This window comes from Rutilus rutilus (assembly GCF_951802725.1).
Source record: "Rutilus rutilus genome assembly, chromosome: 5".
Classification (NCBI taxonomy): domain Eukaryota; kingdom Metazoa; phylum Chordata; class Actinopteri; order Cypriniformes; family Leuciscidae; genus Rutilus; species Rutilus rutilus.
The window spans coordinates 49,355,213-49,382,918 of record NC_140213.1 but is presented as its reverse complement, the minus strand read 5'-3'; the positions used below and the strand labels follow the sequence as shown (position 1 = coordinate 49,382,918).

Below are 27,706 nucleotides of genomic sequence, written 5' to 3'. Positions count from 1 at the left end.
TCTCTCCTGCGGATAGAGATCTATGTGTAGGGAAAGCTCGTTTTGAGGAAAATTAGGTTGTAGCTGCTTGTCTACATTACTACAGTTAAAAAGAGGTGTTATTCGTGTAGTAAACTAACGTTTAGCTCATGAGTTATTGACCCGGGAAGTTCGAATCTGTGAATTTATAACTAACTAACGTTAGTTCAGCATCAGGGGCAGTTGCTATGGCACAGACTGTTATTGTACATACTAGCTTTTCGGTGTATGAAAGAAAGAAAATAGTCAAACCATGGACCCTAGGCGAGGAGCAGACACGGTTAGTTTATTTATTTATTAGTTGCTTTTTAAAAGGTCTTGTCATTTCTGACATTTGATGTTCACTAATATAACGCTAAAACCATTAAATCATCGTACATAACGCGTCTTCTCTGACATTTATGATGATGGTGTCATTTCGCGCTCTTAGCTTACTTAAATTCAATTTATTCTAATTCTTATTTAATTTAATTCAGTAAATTGTATAAATGTTTAACTGCCATATGGCGGATGGTTAAGTTAACGTTACTCGTCACACATTTCGAATTAAATGAGAACATCAGTAGCGCATGTCAGGCAGCACTGCATTGTATTTATTATAAAACTGAGAGTATCTTGGCATTCAGATGAAGAACTACAGCATCATCCCACTTATCAAGTGCACTGCACGCACACACACACACACACACACACACACACACACACACACACACGGTAACCGCGCCTTCTGACCATAGACTTTAAAAGCTTCTGACGCTTGTAACTCTGGGGAAGTTTAACAGACGCACTTTAAAAACTCTCTCAGTCTGTCAAAACTCGCTTGTTAAGATGGACTGGACGTGTTTCTGTGTGCTGTTGATATGGATTTCATGTGTTTGTTCAACAAAACTGCATTATGATGCTCGAGTGACAGTGAAAAACGAAGGTGAGCGAACATTTAACGTTACTTGTTATATTCTTAAAATCATCATTCTGTGAAGAAAAAAAAAAAACTAACCAAACACACACACACACACACACACACACACACACACACACACACACACACACACACACACACACACACACACACACACACACACACACACAGAGTGGTGAAAAAGTTTGGATCGTGTGTGTGTGTGTGTGTGTGTGTGTGTGTGTTTGTTTAGTTTTATTCTTACTGACTGTAATATAGTCTATATATATATATATATAGCCTATATATATATATATATATATATATATAAATAAAACATGCAAACTTTTGAGTTCAGCTTGGAGGGAGAATTATTTTAATATCATTTCAATTATTTTTAAATAATATTAATATTATAATATTGCTATAATATAAAAATAGGCTATTAACTGATTTTATACAATTAATAGGCTATAAGGTGGTTTTTCTAACATATTTTTCTAACAATATAAGAGTAAAAATAGAATGGATATGTAATAGTGCCTATAGCAAAATGCTCCTCTCTAAAGTAAATTTTTCTAGCTTACTATGCTATGGTCATTGAATGGCTTTTCTGAGGTAAATGTGACAGTTTACAAGATGTTTTACTGTCTTTTTCTGCGATTGAAACACTGATTACTTTAGACGTGATTGATTTCAGTAAGTTGTTCTGTATCTTTCAACATTCTTACTGATGTTGATTCATGTTTATTTAATGCTGTAACTACTAGTAGTAAAGAGGAAGTGATGATCGGTTCAAAAGCCAGTGGAACTTAGGCACATTAATAATACAGAAGCTTGTTTCCGGCACGGAATAAAACAATTCAAAAGACAAGTGCGACTTATTTACAAGAATATTTAAAGAATATAAACTCACAATTGCGTTAAAGTCAGAATTGCAAGTTTATATCTTGCAATTCTGACTTTAGAACTACACCCGTGCCTCATTTAGTATTAGCGGTTTTATGAATATGCAAATGTGCTCCACGCACTCACAGCAGCTCAGAGATTCACTCGTTGACGATCACACGTTGACCTGATTGGTTACAAGGTAGGAACGGAACAGGGAACGAGACACTGCGTCGATGACACTATGGGGAATGCCTCCATGTGAACCGGTGTCTGAAACGCTTATCACGCCAATCCTATTAGCCGGCGACATCACTACAAGTGCGACCCGAAGTATAAAAGGAGAGCCTGGAGAACATGTCAACAACTTATCGTCTGAAGGGACTGTTCAGCAGGCATCCCCAAAGCATGGCGAAAGACACAGTGTCTCGTTCCCTGTTCTCAGGGAACAGAGCTTACAGTCGTAACCTAGACGTTCCCTTTCGAAAGGGAACTCGCACTGCGTCGATTTGACGCTATGGGGAACAATATACCAACGCCAAGGCCGCTCAAAGCTTTAGGAGCGGCTCAAGCTCTAGGGTTTACATTGCCAACAGGCAGTGTACTCAGCAGAAGTGCTATCGACCCTTTAAAGCAAGGGAGTAGTCTTACGCTACCGCACTATCGAGGAGGCCTACTGTAAGGCCTACAGCTTCGAATGTCACTGGCGTCAGCCCAGGCAGTGCTTTGGCTCTAAGGGAGCATACTCAACCAACCCAAGTGGGAGGGAGTAACTAATCTGTCTCTACTGGAGCTTCATTACTAGTGGTCGACCGATATATCGGCCTTGGCATTTTTGAAATATCGGCATTGGCCGATAAGTTTTTCTGATTGGCCGATGTGTTGGAAGCGGGACTTTTATTTTGACGGCGCTCCGGACTTTTATTTTGACGGGCGGCGCTGAGAACACCAGCGACAGAAGAGAACGGCAACGGCAGCTCCTCAGATCACACAGCGCTCACTCATATTCTCTGTCTTCATTAATTTACGATCTCTGTCAGTCATATCTAATACTTTGTTAGACAGAACTGGTAAACAAAGAAAGTAAATGGTATGCGAAGTAAGTAAAGTAAAGCGTTTGCTTTTATATTATTTGTAACAGAAAAGGCAAACAATCAGGCTAAAATACTTTCTCATTTGCCGTCAACATTCAGCAAATGCGCATACGTCATTTAAACAAATCTCTGAATATCTAATAAACATTTAATTTCACAAACCTTGCAGATTTAATGGAATCCAGCGGTGATATCTTGTGAAGTGTGCATTACTGTCTGCGAGTGACGGTCGGTCCGTGCGAAGTGAGTGAATGCGAACAGAAGATCAGCTTCACAGGAGACGCGATCGAAAAACTTTAAATCCTTCATTTTAAAATATGCTGATATATATCCAGTTGCCAACTGTGTCATATTCATATAGTTTTCACTGTGCTGTATGTAAAATTAGCGTTACCTTGTCTTTATTTGAAAAAAAATATGATTACCAGCACGAAATGACCAGATTACTGAGTGTCCTGTTACAGTGTTTACCTTCTTTTAATTCACATATTCATATATTTCTAAACAATTACTTTGTGAAAAATACTGTAATAGGATTGCAGATTCAAGAAGTTGCCATCTAAAGTATAAAAGCATGTTTATTTTAAAGATTTGTTTTCTAATTTATTTATAATTTATTAAATATTGATTAAAATAAATATATATAAAAATATCGGCTTTATATCGGCCATCGGCCACCCTGCTCTCTAAGATATCGGCATCAGCATCGGCCATCAAAAAAACAATATCGGTCGACCACTATTCATTACTTACAAGACAGATTTTACATTCTCTACTAAACCCAAAGAAATGGAGGCCACAGTAAGAGGCCGACAACATTCAACCTAATGACTTATTTTATTCTAGGGCAGGGGTTGTCAACCTTTTGCAAGCTGGGCCCCCCCAAAGCTGGTTCGTTGCAGTCGGGGCCCCCCCTCCTCCCGGCCTTAGACCCCCCACCCCCCAGACACCACCCCTATTACACCACCCCTATTACACCACCTTGCATAGATAGATGGATAGATAGATAGATAGATAGATAGAAAATATGGCACAATCAATAGTGCATAAAAATACATAATGTATAATGAACTGACATTAAAGGTCCTTGCAGACAAATTCTCTTCAGAAATTTTCGCACGTTTAAAAAAATAAATACGACCTCACGTTTTATTATTACATTTGCAGCCACTGAAACTTCCGTCCATCATACATTTTTTTTTATTCGGATGGTTTAATTTTCTGCATTTTTTGCATCCGTAGCAAATATTTTGAGGGGTGTTTTCAGGGGCTAGGATTTAAATTTTAGGGGGGCTCAGCCCCCAATGAGGGTATGATTTTAAAAAAGTAACACTTTAGTTTAGGGTCTAATGCTCACTATTAAGTTTCATTAACATGCAGCTGGCAGGGTTAATCACTGAGGTCCTGAATGTGATGTAGGGCAGGCTATAGTCAGGGGGTTCAGGGGATCCGAGGAAATTTTGATTTCTCTGATCTATTACGTGCATTTTAAGGTGTTTTGAAGGCCAAAAAAAAAAAAAAAAAAAAATAGGATAACAACAGCTTTAAACCCATGTCAATGGGCAGTCTGTCAGTGTAAACATAGGTCAACTGATAGGTTGATTTATGAATATTTTTCTTAGACGTGTTCATTTACTGAAAGCTACTAGGAAATCTAGGTAATAAACTTTATTAAATTCATTCACAATATGTAGGCTACACATTCATCATTGATCTTATGCCTAATACAGGGCCGTAGACAGGGCTTTATCATCAAAGACGTCCTAAATTTTAGGTTGTTATGGGGTTCACTTTTTTTTTTTTCTGATATGTGCATTTTAAGACGTTTGAAGGCCTAAAAAAGGCTAAGAAAAAGCTTTAAAACCATGTCAGTGGGCAGTAGATTATTTTTCAATACCTGCTCTCTGCTCATCTCCATCACCCTTTCTTTTTCTCTCAGTCTCCTCATCTTGCTCTGTCTCTTGACCGTAAACCGAAGCGTCGAGTCGTGAAGATCGCACAGAATCTGATTAACAAACCTAAAGCGAACTCAAATTTGTGTAGCCTACACTTTATCACACATTTATAGGGGGGCTAGGCGGGTGTTTTTGACAATTCAAAGCCACCATATGAAACGAATATGAAAAAACGAATTCGACAGTTTCGGACTCTTAAACTTTTGAGGCTCGTGCAGCTTCTCGAGGAGAAATCAATCAAACGAGCGCCGAGTCTATGAGCGTAACACACAAACTAAATTAACATATTGCGGTTAAATTTCTAAATGGGGTGTTTTTATATTTATAACATTTGATACAGTTCAGCAACATCACACGATCGATCACTTAATTAACCATCACGAATGAAAATGTGACACTGATTTCATATGACAGTTCAATAAACAAGTAAGTTCATATTAAGTCACTTACATTTTAGACGAAATATTGACTGTTTTGGTCTATTTTAGCAGTGAAAATAGTTCCGATGAATCCAAACAAAGACCACAGCATAGTGCGTCTCACAGCAACACTCTATGTTTTGAATGATTCAGTTTTTTGAACGAATCGGTTGAGTCAAAGATTCAATTGACCCAGTCACAAACATCTGTCTCATTTTTGATGAATCGGCTGTTTGAATGAATCGTTTGCATGAACGACTCGCTTAATAAAACCTGCGTGCTCACTAATGACAAATCAATCAAATTCGTTTTGATTTTTTTTTAAATCAGTTCAAACACATTTACATTTTTATTCAGGAGTTATGTATATACAAAACGATAACTTTTGATGACAGTAGTTTATTGATAAAAAAAATATTTATTATTTATTTTATTTATTTTTTCCACCCATCCTGTAGCCTCCTCGCGCCCCCCCCGGAGAGTGTCCGCGCCCCCCCAGTGGGGCGCGCCCCACCGGTTGGGAACCACTGTTCTAGGGGCTCAGCGGAAAAAATCCTTTTTCAGTTTTAAGGCCTAGCTGGAAAAGTTAGCTACTATAGTCAGCTCTAAAGGGCGGAGGCCTGAGCATAATGCTCCTTGCTTTCTAGAGAGAAAGGCCTGACAATGCCAATGAGATATCTGCATGGGAGGCTTTTTTTTGTTGAAGATAGCATGCTACCTATGCTGCTATCTACCCTGTAACACCACTAGCATTTTTACACCTAGTGCAAAAGGCAGGCCTTGGCTAGACGACTCCTGTAGATTTAGAGGAATAGCCTAAACTCTAGTTGTAAGGAACCAACACTCAGATATTGAGAGGCTCAAGGCAAGAATGCTCAGCAGACTACCACTATTTTCCTAGTTACTAAGCCTAACACGAATACTATGTGACTGAAGTTCAGAGCTAAAATCTCAAAATGACTCTCAAAGTGAGGGAAGACCTGCTGCTCTAGTATAAGGTGGCTATCAAGGTGGCCTGACGAGGGCCAAATGCTTGACTCTGTAGTTACATCTGGAGCGTTGGCCTCAGTAGAATAACTCCCGCTTGGGAGGAAACCATCTCACGCTGAATGTCTGTTTGATGCTCAGATGAACAGTGGCCTCACTTGAGAATTTTCCATATAATAAAGCCAACCTGTTCCCTACTACAGAATGGCATTGCCCACTACATAAGCCTGCCAACTCTAACATAAGAGGAGGCCTCTGGGAAGGGCATAGCCTACCTATATATGGGAACTTCAGGGCCCTAATTTCACCAGTCTATAAAAACCCTACCTAACACCCCCATGATACTTTCTAACAGGGAACCGTGGTCTACTGCTAACCCTAACCTTACTAAAAACTCTCTTAAAGCGAGGAGACCTGCTGCCCATAGAGCGATGGCCTAAACGACATTCACAAATGGAGGCTTATAGCCATAAGAGCTTGAAAGAGCGCACTTACTACCACACCCGACGCCAGACCCACAGTTCCTACATTGAAGGGATAACTCATCATAGGTCCAGCCTCAGGGCTAATGCAAGCAGCGCTTGAGGTGAGGAAGCGCAGATTCGGACCAACTCTGTCAGCAGATCAGCAACACCGCCATTGTGTGCAAGGCATCACCAGCCAGACCCGTCGCCGCATATGCCCTGTCATTTAAGCACTACTTTCTCTTTTATTTTTATGGCTTAAAAGGCAGGGCTGGAGCATTTAGTGTCGGTGCCTCTCCAGCCGTGAGACACTTCACAAACATCTCATCAATTGGGGCATCGACACATACCCGTGTTCACCCATCCCCTCAACATCAGCGTAGTTTGTGCGCTGATGGTCATGAATGCGTGCTGAATACGGGTTCTTCCATGCCTTTTCGATCTCGTTGTGTAGATCGGGCAGGAATGGAAGGCTCACGGGACCCGTCCCTTTTCCCTCAAGGGTTTTCTCAAGGGAAAAACTTATAGTTGGCACAAGCAAATCCCGCAGGAACTGATCCTGCGGGCTCTGAGCCCTAACAATAAACATGCAAGTTGTGCGTGTCATCAGGTGTCAAATATCTTAGACACAGATGCACACACTTCCAGAAGCGTTTTTCAAAAGCCATGATTACCTTTTTGAAGTTTCAGGTTGAAGCCAATAGACAAAACAGAAAAAAAATAGCCGAGGCGTTCCCCATAGCATCAGATCGACGCAGTGCGAGTTCCCTGTTCCGTTCCTACCTTGTAACCAGTCAGGTCAATGTTCTCCAGGCTCCCCTTGTATACTTCTGGGTCGCACTAGTATTGATGTTATAGGCTGTTGCTGACCAATAGGATTGCCGTGATTAGATAACCGTTTCAGACACCGGTTCACGCCGAGGTGTTCCCCATAGCATCAGATCGACGCAGTGCGAGTTCCCTTTCGAAAGGGAAACTAGCGATTTCAAAGCGTGTTTTTGAGACTGTCTTTGGTTCACTGCAGTTTTAAGGAGAAAATGCTCAGCAATGGTGTCGACTTATGAATTTACACATGGTTTGTCTTAAAACATATTAAAAACACCACTTAGACATATAAACTACATTAAAAGCTTGATTTTTCACCAAAGGGGACTTTAAATTGTTTGAAAAACATTGTATTGTCAGATATTACATGAAAATATGTTACCGGTGTTTTATATCCAAATCTAATATTTAATAGTCAAATATTCACATTTTCATGTGTCAAAGCCTCACTTCTCATGAGGCTTTGTATTCTCATGAACTCTATAGTAATTACCCACAAACCACTCAGGGGTTTGTTTCCAACTATGTGGAGTTGTGGGGACGAATTCAACTGAACTTGCGACCATATTAGTTGGCTAATGATGCTTTTGGGAAACACAACCCAGAGCTGGTGTTGTGCATTAATAAACTGGATGCACACTTTTTGGATATTATATCTTCAATTTTTCTCTCTCTTTCAGGTATAACCAGGTCTTCATTTGAAAACCACCATAGTGGTTTAATTAAGATGGTCCGCACCTCTGGTAGCAAAATCATCTGGGTTGGAAGAAATGAGACCCTTTATTCCATCACATCAGCACAAGACTTCAAACTCAAACTGGTATTTTACTTGAAACGATAATGCAAAACCACATGTAACTGCTGTGATGCAAATCATTTGAAACATTGATATACATTCAAATCCTTTTTCTCATTAAGAGTTTATGGCTTGAGTAACATGATTATCAAGTTTGAAGGTTATGTTTGTGCAGTGTCAACTTTTTTGGCTTGTAATATGAGATGTTTGCTGTAATAGACTGTTTGTATCCTTGTTTAGGTAAATGTGAGTCTCTGTAAGAATGAAAGCGAATATTCAGACAATTCGGTAAGTATTATGAAGAGAGTTTAAGGAAAATGTTAATGCAAGATTTTAGATATTCAGACTTCCTAGAGTATCAAACTTTACTGACTCTGGTATTTACCAGTCTGCTATTACATTTTTAGTTTTAAAACCAGTTTTACTGGTTTAAATATGTAGACTTAACAAAACAAACAAAAAAGTGTTTTCTCCTCTTCATTCGGCTGCACAAAATGAAAGCATTTCTATAATATCTTGAGTTAAAATCGAAGTCTATTGTTTTTCTGTGAAACTTTATCAGTAAGTCACACACACACACACCGACAATGCCGGTTACAGTGTTTAATCGAACATTAACATAAACATTATCAATGTTGTTTCAGGAGCTTCTGGTATTTTTTGTCGCATTAAAGTTCACTAACCACTGTTGAACTGTTGATTTTTCAAAAGTGTCAGTACAGGCTCTCTCTGCTCAGTCAGAACGCTGATGGAAATCTGTTTTTCTGCGGATCTGCTGGTGAAAGTACAAAGTGCTGTTACTTGGTATGTCCTGTTTTTACTATACGCTTTTGGAACTGGTGTGAACATATGAAGCTGATTCATCTGTTTTGTTCCAGAACTCCAGTTACTCCCTGATTGACTGCTTCAAATTAGAAAATTATGTGCCAGTTATTAATGAGCCGTCATTACTTGATGGTGAGTATTGCACACAGTTTTGAGTATTGGTGTCTGCGTTTGTATTCATGTACGAAGTAAGCTTGCGTTAGTTTGAGATGCAGTTTTGGTGCCACTTATTAGAATTGCGAAAATAATGGTCATTCACATCTTGTTGAGTATTTGTGGTATTGAAGGGCTGGATTCATCATGCATGCATCAGCATCTGGTGAGCATGATATTCTGAAACACCCACTCTTAAAGAGATTCTTCACAACCAAATGGCTTGTTCATTGTTTGGCATATATAGCTGAGCACTGTAGGATGATTATTATTATTAATTTGAGGACACAGGGGGGATTGTGCTTGGTTTGGTTTCTCAAACACTCCTACTTTCCCTTTCCGCCATTATTCAGTGTTGAGGAAAGTATCAAGGCACTAATCTTTAGTATAGAAGCTTATATTAGGAAATAGCGTTCCAATATGATTTCACACAGTGTTGCGTGTTTGTTCTAGCAGTGGTTCAGGAAGCCGTCTACGTGTTGAAACGCTGTGCTGTTACCGAAGCTCATGCTGCAACTAAACATGCATTTGCATGCAATACCATTTATTGCTGATACTACATATAACTAACTGTCAATGTTCAACTCATATTCTGGAAAACTAACAGGGAAGTTGATGGATGTTATGTAACCCTACAATAAAAAAATAAACATTCATGTCGTTCCAAACAAATGGAGAAGTTTAGCAGAATGTTCACGCTGCTCTATTTCATACAATGGCTGTCAAGAAACCACCAAAAACGATATAAATGTGTAACAGCAGGTCATATGACTTTACAAGTCTTCTGCAGTCATTTGATGCTTTGTGTGAGGAACAGCCTGAAATGTTATTCACTGAAAATAGAAAGAGTTCCTGGACATTTTGCTATAAATATCCCTGAAAATTCATACAGTATTCAAAATGCTCACGTTTGGTTAAACTACAGTTTTCGTCTGAGAAGAAATTGTGATTTTTGCACATTTGTTTGTTTCATCACAACTTAAGAGAGAGGAACTGAAAGAGGAACTTAAGCTTCCGTTACTGATGGTCTACAGTTTATCTCCATATATAGATCTGACAGAAGGATGTTGACCCTTGATTGGTGTTTCAGTAAATTATTTGTTTAACCAATAGAAACGAGACAGAATGGTTTGATCAGTGCCGTCTTAACCTTAAATCTTAACTGATTGTTAAATCTGGTTGCATCAAGCGCATAAGGAGAATCTTCACAGATTTTCTTTCAAATCTCAAACCTGCACACTCTACAAGACTTAAATTGTGGCGCAACAACATAGTATAAGATATTCTTAAAATCCTTGTGTAATCAATAATTTTATCCCTTAAAACTCATCTTTGATCACCAAAATGACTTTTTAATAGCTTGACTGTAACTCGACACCCTTGCCTCATTTAGTATGCGCGGTTCTATGAATATGCAAATGAGCCCCGCCTCCACTCACTCCCTCAGCTCAGAGATCCACTGGTTGACGATCACAAGTTGATCTGATTGGTTACAAGGTAGTTTGTGATGTCAGAAACACCAGCGATTTCAAAGCGTGTTTTTGAGACTGTCTTTGGTTCACTGCAGTTTTAAGGAGGAAATACTCAGCAATGGTGTCGACTTATGAACTTACACATGGTTTGTCTTAAAGCGTATTAAAAACACCACATAGACACATAAACTACATTAAAAGCTGGATTTTAACAAAAGGGGGACTTTAAGTGCACATTCCTTCCGTGATGCTAACGTGTTTGTCAGAGCTTAGCTATTGAGATTGTTAGTGTGACTCTGGTTTCATACTGGTTCAAATCACAAGAGTCCATTGTCAAGACTCTGATATTCTTCTCTTTATATAGACGAGACTTTTGGTTTGAGTTACACACTGAAGTTTAATACTTGGTGTTAAAGAAATAATTCACCCAAAAATGAAAATTATCTCATAATTTACTCACCCTCAAGCCATCTTCTTTCAGCCGAACACAATCGGAGTTATATTAAATAATATCCCGGGTCTTCCCAGTAATGACACTGAATAGTGCCCTAAGAACAAATCAATCCATCATAAAAGTAATCCACACGACTCCAGTGGGTTAATAAAGGCCTTCTGAAGCGAAACCATGGGTTTTGTACCTTATAAAGTTTTAAATATGGATATTTTTCCATATTTTTTGCTTCAGAAGGCCTTTATTAACCCACTGGAGTCGTGTGGATTACTTTTATGATGGATTGATTTGTTTTTTTAGCTTCAAAAACTCATGCACTATTCACTCCCATTATAAAGCTGGGAAGAACCAGGATATTATTTAACATAACTCCAGATGGGTTCGTCTGAAGGAAGATAAGTCTAGACACCTGGGGTGACGTGACGGGGAGTAAATATTGGATGATTTTTGGTTATGTGCCCAAGGAGTCTGGGTGGACACCATATTACATTTTTATGTGGATGAAAATGAAGTTTAGACTTAAGAGTAACATGCCCTGTATAACGGTCCAAGATCACTTTCACACAACTCTCAACTTTCAAACTGGTTTAAAGGAGTTTGTCAACTGAACGTTTGTTTTCAATATGATTGACTAGCGGCAGTAATGCATTATTTGCTTTTATCACTTGCTACATGTGACGTCACGTTCTGTCTTTATTTTACCTTTCAGGTGATATGCTGTACTTCACTAAGTCTGAGATGGGATTGTACAGAGTAAACAAGGACAAAAATAACAACATTTGGTCTCAGCCAACACAAATGGGTGAGAAATCAGATTAAACGCAACACTACTGATATCTAAACTGCTTCATTGCCACAGTGAGCCTTTAACTTTTCTCACTGCCGTTTTTCATTTCCTTTCATTTAGAGCTAAAGTACTTGAAGCTGATCTCCGGGAAAGGCCAATTCGCTGACAAAGTTTATTCCTTCTTCGCTGAGAAACACAAAAGTAAAGATGGTGAATCTGACCAGTGGATTCCTCGAGTCTCTCAGAGCTGCAAGGTGAGCAGAAACACACAGCGAAACATCTCGAGATCTTGTTTTATCGGACCCTGGACCACAAAACCAGTCATAAGGGTACATTTTCTGAAATTGAGATGAATGCATCATTTGAAAGCTGAATAAATAGCTAATGTTCATTTTTGTTCCAATTTTGCTGCATCCACTCACAAAAATAACTTTTTTATATATTTATGGTAGGAAATGTACAAAATATCCTCATGATGGAACATGATCTTTACTTAATATCCTAATGATTTTTGGCATAAAAGAAAATGGATCATTTTGACCCATACAATGTATTGTTGGCTATTGCCACAGATATACCCGTGCGACTCGAGACTGGTGACGTGGTCCAGGGTCACATAGAGGCTTGTAAACTATTAGTGATAATGCAATTAGAGATTCCCCCTGACCTGTATAAACTCCATAAAGGGTTTTTCTACCATCTGAGGAATCTCAATAGGGGTTTAACAATATATCGTAATACAAAAATGCAACAATATGTATTGTGTGTAGTTCACCCAAATAAAAATTACTGTGTGAGAAAAAATTCAAGTTTTCAGTTTTAGTGTCAGTAGTACATTAAATTACTATATATAATGTTGAATATAATGTATAAGGCAATGGGGAATATTTATGGGTCCTGATAATGCCAGATGTCTGATGTTACCAGTAAAAAGGCCTACATTATTTTAAATATATCTAGTTAGTAAAAGAGTGCAAACATATTCATCTACAATAATTCTGTATTTTCATCTTCAGAATCATGAATATTGTTATTCTGGTGTCTCTATTGTCCTGTGCTTTGGGTTTCCAGCACCAAGTCCAAGAATATTCATTTACACACAATGAAATATCAAATTTAGCATTTTAAATCAACAGTACATTTCTTGTTAATCTTTTATCATGTGTCTTGGAGTATCGCAATAATTACAAATAACAACTCTGCATTCTTACTAACTTTATCTAATTGAAACTCCTCCCAAAACGGTCATTATTTACTCTCCCAAACTTGTATGACTTCTGTGGAACACAAAAGATTTTTAAAAATATTATTTGTCCATAAAAGGAGCGTCGATATGATCCAAAACCACAATTGGACGCTAATCATCGGGCTTTACGTGACACTCTTAAAAACATCTCCTTTTGTGTTCTGCAGGAGAAAGATAGTCATACAAGTTTAGAAAGATATGAGCATGGTGAGTAAATAATGACAACATTATTTTTGATGGGACTATCCCTTTAACAGAAAAAGAAACCGCCCAATGACATCTGTCTGTCCCGATTACAGAACACTAATGCAATTTAAATTGACTTCAGATGTTCACTACCAGTCAACAGTTTTGGATTGCTAAGTTTTTTAATGTTTTTTCTCTTCTGCTCACCAAGGCTGCATTTATTTGATTAAAAAACAACAACAACAGTAATATTGTTAAATATTATGACAATTTAAAATGACTGTTTTAATATATTTTAAAGTGTAATTTATTCCTGTGATCAAAGCTGAATGTTCAGCATCATTACTCCAGTCTTCAGTGTCACATGATCCTTCAGAAATCATTCTAATATGATTTGCTGCTTTAAAAAACATTCATTATTATTAACAGTTGTACAATTTTCTTTTTTCAAGATTCTTTGATGAATAGAAAGTTTGAAATTTAATCTTTTCTAACATTATAAATGTCTTTACTGTCAATTTTGATCAATTTAATTAATTCTTGATGAATAAAAGTATTGATTTATTTTATTTATTTCCCCCAAAAATAAAATACAAATTCTTACTGACACCCCAAACTTTTGAACGGTAGCGTTTAATGTTACAAAAGCTTTCTATTTCAGATAAATGCTGTTCTTTTGAACTTTCTATTCATCAAAGAATCCTGAAAAAAAAAATGTAAACAACTGTTTTCAAAATTGATAGAGAAATGTTTCTTGATCATCAGATCATCATATTAGAGTGATTTCTGGAGGATCATGTGACACTGAAGACTGGAGTAATGATGCTGAACATTCAGCTTTGATCACAGGAATAAATTACACTTTACTATATATTTACATAGAAAACAGACGATTTACATTATAATAATATTTCACAATACAACTTTTTTGTTGTTGTTGTTGTTGTTGTTGTTGTTGTTGTTTGTTGCCTTGGTGAGCCGAAGAGACTTCCTTTAAAAACATAAAAAATCTTACCGATCCAAAACTGTTGACTGGTAGTGTACATAAGATATATAAAAAAATGAATTATAGAAAGGCTGTCAGTATTGTTATGGAACAGTGTAAGTATTACTTCTGTTTCTCAGTTAAGTTCACTTTTATAAATAATCCCACATTTGCCAGATATCAGTCAGTAAACAGCATTAAATGCACCCTGATGTTGTTGTTGTGTGTGTGTGTGTGTGTGTGTGTGTGTGTGTGTGTGTGTGAAGTGTGTGTGAGCGTCTGGATTTCCTCTGTATCCTTTCACCTATTTTAATTGATAACGAAACTGACACCTGCATGTTTAATAAAGATGTTTCTCAGTAACTCACACATTTGTGCTAAGGGGAAATTTTATACAGCCTAATTAAAAACGCTGGTGCTGATGACACATCAAGTGTTATATCTCTGAATAGATGCATGCAAGAAATTAACCAGAAAATGCAATTATGATTGAACATTAAAGCTGACTCCGCCCACACGCTGTTCTGATTGACTGACTCTGCCCACACGCTGTTCTGATTGGCTGTGGGGTTTTGATCGATTTTGACGCATCTCGCAGTCGCGTCTAGTGTGGACAGACAAATTATTTGTTGCTGGAATCTTATCGCATCGCGTCTGGTTAGGACACGGTGTAATTCTCACTGTGTTATTGTGGCCGCCGGCGCCGCCATGTCGTGGAGACGCTGTGGTTATCGCTTCCAAAAGACGACACAATTAGAAAACAATGGTTATTCAAACGCGAGTTTTGAGCAGTATAGAGTAGACAGTACAAGTCATTATAATCAATAATTATGTCCCCAATAAAATAAAACCTTACCAATCTGATACGATCTGGTCGCGCTGGCGAAGTTGATCGATCAGCTTCGGTCATCTGCATTTTCCTGTTCAGATTCAGGTTCGAATTGACATCACCTGTCATTATTGCTTCGAGAGCTGATGTCCCAAATATGCAAATGGGAGTGACATTTCCGTCACACGCTTAAGGTTTTTGGGCCAATCACAATGCACTGGATCGCTGGCCAATCACAGCACACCGCGCTTTTTAGAACAATGAGCTTTTGTAAAAATCGACGCGTTTCAGAAAGGCGGGGCATAGAGGAGCAACAATAATGAACAGTATGTGTAAAATAATGACTTTTTTAACCTAAAACCGCGTATAAACATTAAACCAAATACACACAAAAAAAATGTTTTTAGAAACGTCACATGACCCCTCTAAATCTTGTTCCGTATGAAATCAGGGTATTGCTGTAGATTTATGGTCCTTGTTTCAATTTCCTTGATTGCATTAGATCATTTGAGAAATAGTGCAAGTCAGGCCTTATTGCAATCAGAGAGTGATGCAAAAAAACATGCAGAACTTATTTTAATTGTGGTCATTTACTCACCCTCATCATCAGTCCAATCCCATATGACTTTTTCTTCTGTGCAACACAACCGATATTTAGCTGTTCATATTGCTTTTTATAAACAGTGTAAGCACAAAACACCATAAACGAATCAATACGCACTGAATATTCACATGATTGACCCTAAGTCGATGTGTTTCAGAATGACCGTGGCGGTCCGAAGGCTTACCTTCAGAACAGCTGGACCTCGATGATCTACGCCCGTCTGCTCTGTGGGAGAGGGCATGACTTCAGTCAGCTGATAGATGTGGCCACACTACAAACGGACGACGACATCAAAATTTATGCGCTTTTCAGAAACTATTGGTAAGGCAAACACTTCATCTCATGCTTCGCGGTGTAGAGGTTATGCGTGACGGGCGGTTACACTCACTGGCCCTCATTTATCAAAAGTGCGTACACCAAATTTCCAGCGTACACCTGGCGTACACCCAAAACCACGGTGACTTTGAGATTTATCAATATGGACGTTGGCGTACGGCACTCTCAAATCATACGCCAGCTCAGGAGGTGGTGTACGCACGCTTTGAGTTAGTGCGGAAATGCGCAGAAAAACAATTACTGACAAGCTAAAAGATATGATATATTATGACCCACTGTAAAAAAACAACAACATAGTAATTATAAACGTCAGTGTTTATTTTTGTGCAACATGAACTTCAATGTTCAATTTGTGTGACTTTACCAAAGCATTTGATTTGTAGGCATATGTATTCCTTCAGTTGCGAGCCTGTGCGCTTTACCTGACGTTTCAGGGTTAGGCCCGGCAGGTGCGCACGGACTAGGTTCAGTAATGAAAGGCTTTCAATGACCAAAAAATTATTCAGACTGACAAAATAATAAAAATGACATTCTTCTTCTTTTAAATAATAATAATAATAATAATAATACAAATAATAATTATAACGACGACATTCTTCTTCTAAATAACAATAAGCGTCATTAATAATAAAAATCTAGAAATCAATTTTGTTTCTTTGAACTTCCCTGGTTTCGCTTTCTCTTTCTCAAAGAAGTTTCTCTTCTTTGCCGTCTTCCGTGTGTCCATGGCGTAACATGAGGGCGTGGGGGAAGCGGAGACTTGAATATATAGGGGCGTGTTATTCTAATGACGATCGTTTTCAGCCGCGGCATTTATCAAGGGGAGGTATTGCGTACACCTGGATTTCAAAGGTACGCACAGCTTCATAAATCAGGCGGTGAGAGGAGTGCAAGCATAATCTTACGCCAACATATAGGCCCGTTTCTAAGCGAGAATGATAAATGAGGGTCACTGAGAGGCGGAGACACACAGAACGCATCTGAAACGGGAAAGAGCTTTGAGATTGACTGTACAACTACATTTGACAAGAAATCTGAGGTTTATTTTCACAGACTGACGAGAAAACAGAACAGAGAAGCGAATGTTTCCTGACTTTCTCTAACCACAGTCTGTGGCCTTAAAGGTGAACTAAGTAACTTTTTTACCTTAACTGAACAGCTTCGGAGTCATTGGAATGGTTATATTACTTATTTCGGGTTGAATGGTGGTCGTTTCGCACCCCCCTGGTGCCCGTGAGCGGAAAATACGCACTTGCAACTTTAGGACGGCGGGCCGCCAGCCGCCGCGTCAGGAAGTCTCGCGTGATATCAGGTCTCACGATGTAAACAACTGCTTTACGGCCAAAAGAAATCTGCTAAAATGGCGTCATTATTGCGCTCCCTCACGCTGTCCGAACCCGAAGGAAGAAGACGTTTTAAAGAATGTCCCATCTGCTTTGATGTCGTTGATCTGCTAGCCTCTGGTGTCTGAGAATAGCCAACGAGTTTTTACAACAGTGTTGTCAAATATCTATTCCGAAGCTGTGGGGGGAGCTCTAGAGAGAAACCTGCCAGCAAAAAGCGAGAATACAGCGTAGAAATCCCGAAGCTACTGAGTGCTGCTTTAATTATCAATTACTCGATTTTAACTGATTCTCAGTTTGATGAACCGAATTAGTTTCTGAAATCCTTAGAATTTCTCTTTTTTTAGTTGATGCTCGCACAAAACTTCTAACAAGCTTTGTGCTTTGATATTTTTGAAATGAAACAAAGTCTCAGCTTTCAAATTCTGTCAGTTTTATCATTAAATTCAAACAATAAATGTGGTTTTGTGGCTCTTTAATGTGGCGTGACCAATCATCTATACAATGACATTCTATGTAGATCAGTGTGGTGTGACCAATCATCTCTTCCTCTTTAGGAATGTTGAAAGATACAGAAAAACTTACTGAAGTGAATCATGTAATCAGTGTTTCAACAGCCCATTCAGTGACTATAAACTTGATAGTCAGCTAGAAAAATGACACTAATTAATGCTTTAATGACATTAGTATATGCTCAAAATTACATATATTTTAACTTATTCTTCAATATTTAATGTTTGAACTAATCCATTATGACAGCGACCATTTAAATGTCTATTTTCAACTAAACATTTGTCATCACAAACTTTATTATAAAAGTGCCTTGTGTAAATGTTTTATACAAATCATTTGTTCATTTTAACCGTTTAATATTATAGTAATGTAAAGTTTACAACATTGAGATTTTTACTGTACTGTCCCTAAAATATATATCCAAATGAGTCGACATTGATTAGAATCGAGTCTTTCACATCAGTGTAAAATGCTAACATGACTGACGGTAAGTCACATTTACATTTACATGTCGATGTCTGTCATTTCACACAGTTGAACAAACACTGAGAAAGAAAAAGAGAAGTTTAAAGTGAAGTGTGAAGTTCTGTGTCTGTATTTACAGGAACATGAGTGCTGTGTGCGTTTATAGCATGACCAAAATCAGCACTATCTTCGCTTCCTCTGAATTCAACACCACTAGCGTTCCTGCGGGTCATCGGCCTGGAACAGTGAGTAATATGCCGTCACTGAAGCGATACTGCTTGTATAAATCGCAAAAAGAGAACTATATTATCGCCCAACTCTAAATGAATGACAGTCTTGAACCGAATGTTGAGCTCTGATTAACTATCAGTCACGGTTATCTTTCCCATTCCTTTTAATTAACTACTCGTCATTCTTTTAGTGTGTCGATAACAGTGCTGGTCTGAGCTCTGAGGTGCTGAAGTTCATGCCGGTGCGTCCCGAGATGAAGGATTGGGTGATGCCAGAGAACGGACCCCTGCTGTTCAGACACCGCCATTACACACACATCCAGGTGGACCGAGAACAAAACGACACCGTCCTGCTTCTGTCTCTAGGTACGTGAATCTGTCACTAAAGATGGGAACATTTACGATTCAGTTGCATAACCTTGGCCACTATGATAAGACCGCGGGCCCTATCTCGCACCCAGCGCAATTGACTTTGTACAGCAACGCATGTTTCATTCCTATTGACTTTGGGACTTTTCCCTCCACAGACGCACGTCGGTAAATTAGGGAATGAACTTGCGCTCCCGGGGGCGGTTCAGCGTAAAGAGGAGGCGTGTTCCGGCGCAAACGTTCCCTGGTGCTATTTTGCAGTTTCAGAAAACAATTCCGCCACAGACCAGGAGAAACCTCGTCTAAAGTCAGTGGCGTTCAGATGCTATTTTAAGGGCGCATGCTTGGCCATAATGTAGCGTGTGCACAACGCACATACACTTTGCTTCTCTCATCTACACACAGACGCACCAGTTCACATTTTTGCAAATCATATATACAAGGAAAAATATTCCACACGAGGGAAATCATTGTGGTGTCCATGAAGATGTGAAAAAATAGGCATAAATCTAGCTTACACATTTACCCAAATTATTATACGCCTGTTTAACCGAAGCTAATTTGGGTGCTTCTCCATCCCCAATGTCACTTCTCTGTGAGAACGTCGGTCTCCTCGGCTGTGAACCGCTCCGGGCGGTTATTTCACGTTACGCCAAACCACACCTATGAATAATGAAGCTGCTTCAGACCAACCCATTTTAGATTTGCGTCAGGCGCAAGAGTCATTTATCCCGCCGGTATAATAGCAACAGAGATCCGCCCACAAAGTTACTTGCGTTTCACGTTTGATACTTGCGTTTCAGATCGTTAAAATAGGGCCCCGTGTCTTAAGAACTAGTTTGACCAACAAGCAGTTAGACAGGAGATAATCAGTCTTACAGTCCATTTCAAATTAGACTGATCTCCTTTTTATGTACCGTATTTTCCGGACTATAAGTCGCTTCGGAGTATAAGTCGCATCAGTCAAAAAATGCGTCATGAAGAGGAAAAAAACATATATAAGTCGCACTGGACTATAAGTCGCATTTATTTAGAAATGTATTTCACAAAATCCAAGACCAAAAACAGACATTTAATCTGGAAAGACAAGTTATTCAACTACACAGAACAGGCTGAATAACGTTGGGTGTCCGGTATGTTAACGCAACACATTAACAGTTATTCAGCTACACAATAACATAAAGAACATATACCTGGGAGGCTGAATAGGCTAAATTAACATAAGCCAGTGAGTCCAACAAGCAAGTTACCAATAAACAAGTTCACCAAGCTCCCGCGATCTCATTCCACATCATTTTCTTCATCCTTGGTGTCGCTTTTAAACAACTCTTTTGAACAACGGCTGTAGACGGTAATGTTTTCTCTTGGTTCATCTCAGCCTGAATTAATTTTGATATATAAGTCGCACCTGAATATAAGTCGCAGGACCAGCCAAACTACAAAAAAAAGTGCGACTTATAGTCCGGAAAATACGGTAACTGGCTTTAAAAAGGAAGCACCAGTTTTGAAGAAAAATAGAAATAAAAAATAGATTAATAACTTTTAAGACTAGTCTAAGCAGTTTATGCAATCGGCCAAAGGTCCTCAAGTATAAAGGTGTGCATATAGTGATCCTGAATGTGAACGTGCAACAGTTTCCAAAATGTTCCCATGGGCGATTTATAAAACTTCAGTATGCATTCCTCTTTATTAATCACAGCTTATCTTAAAATTCCAGCGCAATGTGAACAAGCGCATCATTTCCACATACAGAACTCCCACAAACATATCTTTATGGTTCAGAAGAAGCGCGCCTGTTTAAGAAGACATTCTCAGAATCAATGTCAGATTACTTTAATTACTGGTATAAGAGTGGAAAAGTCTGTAAATTCATAAGTCGACCCCATTGCTGTGTATTTTCTCCTTAAAACTGCAGTGAAGTGAGTGGAGACGGGGCTCATTTGCATATTCATAGAACCACGCATACTAAATGAGGCAAGGGTGTCGAGTTACATTCGAGATATTTTAAGGCATGAAGAAATTTATTTCAAGTAAAAAACATTTCAATATGTAATTTTAGTGATCAAAGATGAGTTTTAAGAGTTTAAAATGATTGACTACGGGGGGATTTTTAGATGATTTGGCTCTTGAGTCATTAGTCTATCAAACTGATAATTTTTATGACTTACTTCTCATTGAACATCCTGTTCATGTGTCACCTGACCAGATAAACAGATTGTAAATGCAGTTTCATGTTGATTTAAACTCATATCAGTTTCACATTTACATGACCAGCTCTACAGGAAAAGGCTTGGACATGTAATTGCTAGAAAAATGTAATGAATCATTGATGATGTCGTGTTAGTCAGAAGACTGAGGCTGAATAAACAAATAAGTGTGTGAGGAGTGTAGTATGATTTATCAAAGTGATGCAATCTAATAGTTTCAAACTCTAGTGAGCTGTCTAACTAGGTGTTAGTTAGTGGCAGAAGAGCTGCTGAGCGACTGGATTTAATAGGAGAAACTGCGAGAATGCGTGCAAAACAAACGATTATCAGTTTAAACTAAAGCTCGGACTCGATATAGTGTTCCTTACAACTCACCAAAGATCCAGTGATCATGGTTATTGACATGCAGCCGGAATCGTGTTTCCTCACATTTATATGAGCCTGATTTCCACGCCAGGGAAATACATAAAGCTAATTTGCCTGTGACCGCTTTATATAAACCCAATATAGTGATCACTCATATCAGTGTTATATATATCATCATATCGTCCAGCCCTAAACCTTGTGTAGTTTTTTTGTCAGTGTTTATTTAAAAACGTCCAATAATGCAGAATATACGATGGTAAATATTTTAATTGATGAGTTGTCAATACAATATATAACAATACAATATATAGTGTATGATTTTACCCCATAATTCATCATATTGACACACAATGAAAACTGCAAATCCAGCTTTCTCTGCCTGGATCCAGTTGTTTGCGATTCATTTGCTTCTCTGTTCTGTATCTTCCGTCAGACTGTAAAAATATACCTCAGATTTCTTGTCAAATCTAGTTGTACAGTCAATCTCAAAGCTCTTTCCCATTTTAAATGTGTTTTGTGTGTTTTTTTGCGGTTCACGCTGAAAACAAATATTGCCGCTCGTGTTTTTGCCACACAGTGTGTGTAACCGCAGTCACTCCGGCCTTGTGACTTATTATGCAACCGACTATTTCATGCAAAAGCAACACGTATCATCAAACTCCATTTGGAGTCGGGTATCTTGAATGTTTCCCATAAAGAGATGTGTGTATGATGTGCATGTGACAGACGGGTTAGATAAATGTCCTGTTGTTATATTGAAAGTGCTCTTCTTCTCTCACAGAAAGTGGAGGGGTCCATAAAGTCCTGGAAAAGCCTGTTTTTGTGATTGCGGAGTATCTGCCGTTTCCACACGGGACACACATCACCGGCATGCTTCTGGACACTTCTGAGGTACGACACACAAAACATCCACTTCCACATGACTCAAGCACCTTAATGCATGCTTAAGTAAAAGAAGAGGAGAATGATGATCAATGGGACGCATGACCTGATCAAATGTATATTTTGAATGCAATGCAAGTCGCTTTGAACAAAATGTTATTCAGTGGATTGTTGTGGGTGATTATACATATGATTATATATTATATTAATATATAGTGTGATTATATATTTAGTGATTATAAATATATATGATGTACGAACATCCTATACTTTGAGCTGACTGTTAATATAATATAGCTGTTTTATTTTGCTTTTAATAACTCTGAAGATGTAGATACTAGGGATGCACGATATATCGATATATGCTAATTTTTTATGTTATCGTTATCGGCCTGATAAGAGAATTTGGCCGATATATTAAAGCTGATACATCTGACACTTCAGATGCGCACTGTTCAACATGGTGGATTTAAATTGCTTGAAATATGATTGGAATCACTTCAAAAAAGGAAAATACGGTTCAGTGCAACATGTGCAAGTCAAGTCATCTTCATTTATACAGCGCTTTTAACAATGTAGATCGTTTCAAAGCAGCTTTACAGAGATAAACGTATAGTTTAAGGTAACAGAGATTGTTTTGGCTTTATAGCGGTTCTTTAATAAAGTTATTTTCCAGCTAAAGTTAGCTTTAAAACTTTCATATCCCCTTTCATATTTTAAAGTCTATCATATCGGCTACATAAAATTATCATGAGAACAAAATAATTGTTAATAATTATAATTGTGTGTTTGGGACGTGGCTTTTAATGGTGAGACTTTTGGTTTTGTAATCAGGCTCTCAAAAATAATATAAAATTTGGATTTAGATTTATCAGCCAATATATCGGTTATCGGCTTTCAAATTTAACTAATTATCGGTTATCGGCCAAAATGTTGGTACTTGAAGAGCGGTCAGTTGTTAGTCTCTTAATTTGGTTCTTTAGAATCTATGATCGATCTTTATTCTATTTAATCTCATAAATGTATCATTAGCATTACTAATGTATCCGGTGTTTTATTTCTCAGAAGCGTCTGTTCGTGAGTTCCAGTAATGAGGTTGTTCAGATCGACCTGCAGACATGTGGTGTGTACGGAGATGAGTGTATAGAGTGCATGTTATCTCGAGACCCCTACTGTGTTTGGAACGGTTTGCGCTGCACCGTCAATGCCAAGTAAGCCACCCACCCACACACACACACACACACACACACACACACACACACACACACCCGGCCTGCTTCCTTTCTGATAACATGTATATTTAGCATGGCCACAAACTTAAAGCCGTGTTAATAAAACTCATAGTGGTGCAATGATATATTGTAAGACATGTAATGAGCGTTCTGGGTCAGGTGTGCGGTGGTTTTATACTGGTTTCTCTGATCTGCAGAATAAATTACACATACAAGTTTCATACTTTGTGTTTGAGGTTTGTTCAAATCATTATGAGCACTAGTGAGAATGCTGTCTGACTTGCAGTGTGCACATCAAGCGATGCTGAATCATTCTGAAACCACACTTATAACCACTGAACAAACTCTTAACCTGTTTGCATTGCACCTACTCTGACAACTCAACCACAAAATACATATTTTAATATATTTACATTCATTTCCATATTTTTTACCACTGAAACACAACTCCCCCACCCACACACACACCCACCCACACACACACCCACCCACGCACACACAACTGAAACACTGCATCATTAAAATCTATGGAAATAAAATTTTATGGAAGTATCATTGATGTGTCTTGTTTTCCACAGAGGCCGAGCCAGAGACCCCCACGACTGCAGTAAGTCTGGCTCTGGGATTTTCCCCGTGTGATTTTCTGTAATGACATTTGTGGTGGCGATTATGAGCTGCTTTCACTTTTAAACGAATTTCAAACGAACTCAGCCCACCTTCAGGTAGTCTAGGGTTTTCATCCCCGCCACAAAAAAAAAAAAAAGAATGAAATAATGCATCCTTATATTGTAATAAGATTATGACGCCCAGAATTTTAGATACCAGCGAAATTGTATTATTCTCAGTTCCAATTTCAAAGATTATTAAAAAACAAACAGGCATTAATAAATAAAAAAAGAACAAATAATTAAACTACAAGCAATAGCACAAATAAATAAATACAGAAATTACAACTGAAATAATCAGTGCTTTAAAGGTTTCTCCAGGCAGATCTAACTGTAGTTTTCAGGTACAGAATCTGAATAAAGTAATCACATGTAAAATAACACTGCATATAATCTTCACTGTACAAATTAAATAAAGGTTAATCCTTGTTAAAGTTACAAAAACTTCTGTCTTTTGATTAACAGAAGAGACGGCAGCACAGGGTAACATTTTTACCTAGCAGATATCACCATGAAACTTTCCCAGTTGATTACCTACATTAAGATGGGGAAAAAAAATGACTACAAGTTTTCTGTAATTTAATGTTTAAATATGCAAATTAGGCAATATCTAATTAAATATGCGCTAATTTGCATATATTTTAAAAAACTAAATCTGAGTATTGGATAAAGCCAGGTAAAAAAAAAAATGTTTTCATTGTGTTCACATATTAGATGGGAAAAAATTACAGAGGGATTTATGGATATCTACTTTTGTTATCCTGTAAATCAGAATATACTGTCAATAGCCTTAAAAAAATGATTTTCGCCATGTTTTTTGGAATAAAATGTTATATAAATCAGGCTAGGAATAATATATTTACAAATCCCTCTGCAAATGTCTTCATAATATAACTAGGTACAAGACTGGAAAGTTTGGTGTATATCGGTGCTGCTGAAGTGGAGATGTCGGAGAGAAAAGTCATTTTGAGAAAACGGGCTTTAAAGATTTATCATCAGCCAATGAGATTGGTTGCTGATAAAAAGGAAATGACCATATTTGGATCCGACAGCATTGTACAGGAGAGAGAGAGCTTTCTAACGGTGTGTGTGATGACAGGGAGCAGCATGATGATTAAGAACGACAACTTTTGTTGAATTTAGGAGAAATTAACAGATGCAAACAGACAAAGTGTAGTAAAATAAAGACCTAATGTGTATTTCGGACTTTTTTTCACCACAAGTCTGAAAGAAGACGTGTTATTGAAGACAAATATCCAAAAATCTCAAAATTGACCAGTAAAAAAACAATGTTTTTGCCTGCCGTGTCTCGCCTTAAGACGAATGCACAGATGCAATATACTGATACACGTGCGCTGAATCTACATGGAAAAATTCAATTCGTGGCTTTTGAAAATCAATATGGAATCAACCACATTTTATAAAACAATTAATCAAAAACTAGATTTGGGAAACCCTGCATTCGAGTCTGACATGCTAACATTTAGTTAAAGTATTTCTGCTTATGGTATTAAATGAACTATATTTATAATCAACAAGCTTCATTCATCATCTCAGAATTATGAATATGATCTCTGAACCTGTGGTGTATTCTGAGATTGGCAGCTCAAAGGTTTTTGTAAAAGAGTGAAGTGTTTTCAGAAATATCCATTTATGTCAATTCATCAGAAAGTAAAATCACATGACGTCTGTTCCACAGAGATGCCTGCAGCCGAGCCTTCAAAAACTGAATTAAGTGGCGAGACGGCAGTGGTTCGTGTCCCGGAGTCCTCTAGACACTTCCTGCGCTGCCCGACGACATCACATCACGCCACGTACCACTGGCAGCACGGGAGCGCGCGCGAGGAGTGTGTCGGTTCGGATCAGGGCTGTTTGTATCTCATCGACCGCATGAACGAGACTCACGAAGGCTCGTACACGTGCGTGTCCTCAGAGGACGTCTATAACAGGACCGTCGCTCAATACCAGGTTCGCATGAGCCGCTCAAGCGCTCACCGCCTCACTCCTGTGGCGTTACTTCTGCTCATAGTGATGTCACTTCCTGTTTTACACCTTTGAAAGTATTACCTGAGCCTGAAGTTCCTGTCAGATCGACGCACCTTTATTTCTAAAGCGCTTTATACAATAGAGTTTCAAAAGCTGATGAACAGGAGTACAGTGATCAGTGACGCAAGAACTCGGATCTGGAAAGACAAGTGCCATTGTTCAGCTGGAAAATGATTAATAATATGAATTTTATTGATTATTATTGCCAGAGCTTTTTCTATTCTTACATTTTGATGAAAGATTGTATATATTTTTGTATTTACAATAATTTGCACTTATGAATCACTCATGTGACCTGGACTTTTCTAAGTAAACAGGGTAAATACTCCAACATGTACCAGATATATACAGTATATGTGCAATATCATAAGAGTCAAGTTGATCATCAGTCATAAGTAGGGCTGGGTAAAAAATATAGATTTCTCGATTTTAATCGATTCTCATTTTTACGAACCGATATCCCAATAATCGATTAGTCCTCCTGTTTCCAGTTGATGAATGAATGTAACACTGTAGCGCATCCCATCCAATGAATCGCAATAATCTTTGTGCTTTGTTACTATTGATATGAAACAAAGTCTCAGATTTCAAATTACGTCCATTTTCTTACGAAACTCATAAACATGAATAGCGTGTTGTCGCTGTGGCATGAGATCGCTCTGGCTCAGCTCTAGAGAAGCACATGATCTTCTCTTCCGCCTTAATAACACCAGTTACAGCGCGAGATAAACATGAAGGAGCTTCTGAAAGTGTGTTAAAGGTAGAGTACAACTTATCGAAGTCCGTATCATGTGACATGGAGTCGGTCAGTGTTTCAACCGTGGAAAGACGTCAGTAAAACAGCTTGTAAACAATATCATGTAACGTCACATTTACCTCAGAAAAACCAGATCCAGTGGCCATAAACTCGTCAGTCAGAGAGAAATATGAACTCTAGAGGAGCATTCTGCTAAATATATGCACAATATTACATATTCATTATACTTATGTTCTTCAATATTTAATGCATGTTTGAATAAATCTGGCAAGTTTTTATGACAGCCACCGTTTACATGTTTATATTTCATATAACTTTATTATTATAAAAAAAAAGATGTGTAATTTAAGTGTTTGAATACAAATCAGTTCATTTTTACCTTCAATATTACAGTAGGATAATGAAGCCTATAG

At 38.1% G+C, this 27,706-nt stretch overlaps 2 protein-coding genes across 3 annotated transcripts in view; one reads left to right on the top strand and one right to left on the bottom strand.

The window, feature by feature from the left end:
- LOC311290449 (semaphorin-7A) lies at nt 1–27,579 on the top strand. Of its 2 annotated transcripts, none has more exons than XM_084408925.1 (14): nt 1–298; nt 8,229–8,368; nt 8,585–8,632; nt 9,056–9,148; nt 9,223–9,301; nt 11,955–12,047; nt 12,153–12,286; nt 16,040–16,203; nt 18,679–18,784; nt 18,961–19,135; nt 22,493–22,602; nt 23,659–23,804; nt 24,404–24,432; nt 26,190–27,569. In XM_084408925.1, exons 2-14 carry the CDS (start codon nt 8,276–8,278, stop codon nt 26,546–26,548), a joined length of 1,629 nt encoding a protein of 542 aa, XP_084265051.1. In that variant the 5' UTR covers nt 1–298; nt 8,229–8,275; the 3' UTR covers nt 26,549–27,569. The 2 variants fall into 2 exon arrangements, with proteins under 2 accessions (XP_084265051.1, XP_084265050.1); XM_084408924.1 differs by lacking the exon at nt 1–298 and adding an exon at nt 755–943 and having other exon boundaries at nt 26,190–27,579.
- The window catches only part of LOC311291223 (uncharacterized protein), a 51,104-nt gene that overhangs the window by 14,860 nt on the left and 8,538 nt on the right, over nt 1–27,706 (bottom strand). The gene's annotated exons all lie outside the window — the stretch shown is intronic.

Bases quoted from the DNA above. Each gene is read 5' to 3' on its own strand.
- LOC311290449 (XM_084408924.1), top strand. From the start codon at position 847: ATGGACTGGACGTGTTTCTGTGTGCTGTTGATATGGATTTCATGTGTT. The intron at 8,369-8,584 runs GTATTTTACTTG...ATCCTTGTTTAG, and splicing joins AAGACTTCAAACTCAAACTG to GTAAATGTGAGTCTCTGTAA. The intron at 16,204-18,678 runs GTAAGGCAAACA...CTGTATTTACAG, and splicing joins GCGCTTTTCAGAAACTATTG to GAACATGAGTGCTGTGTGCG.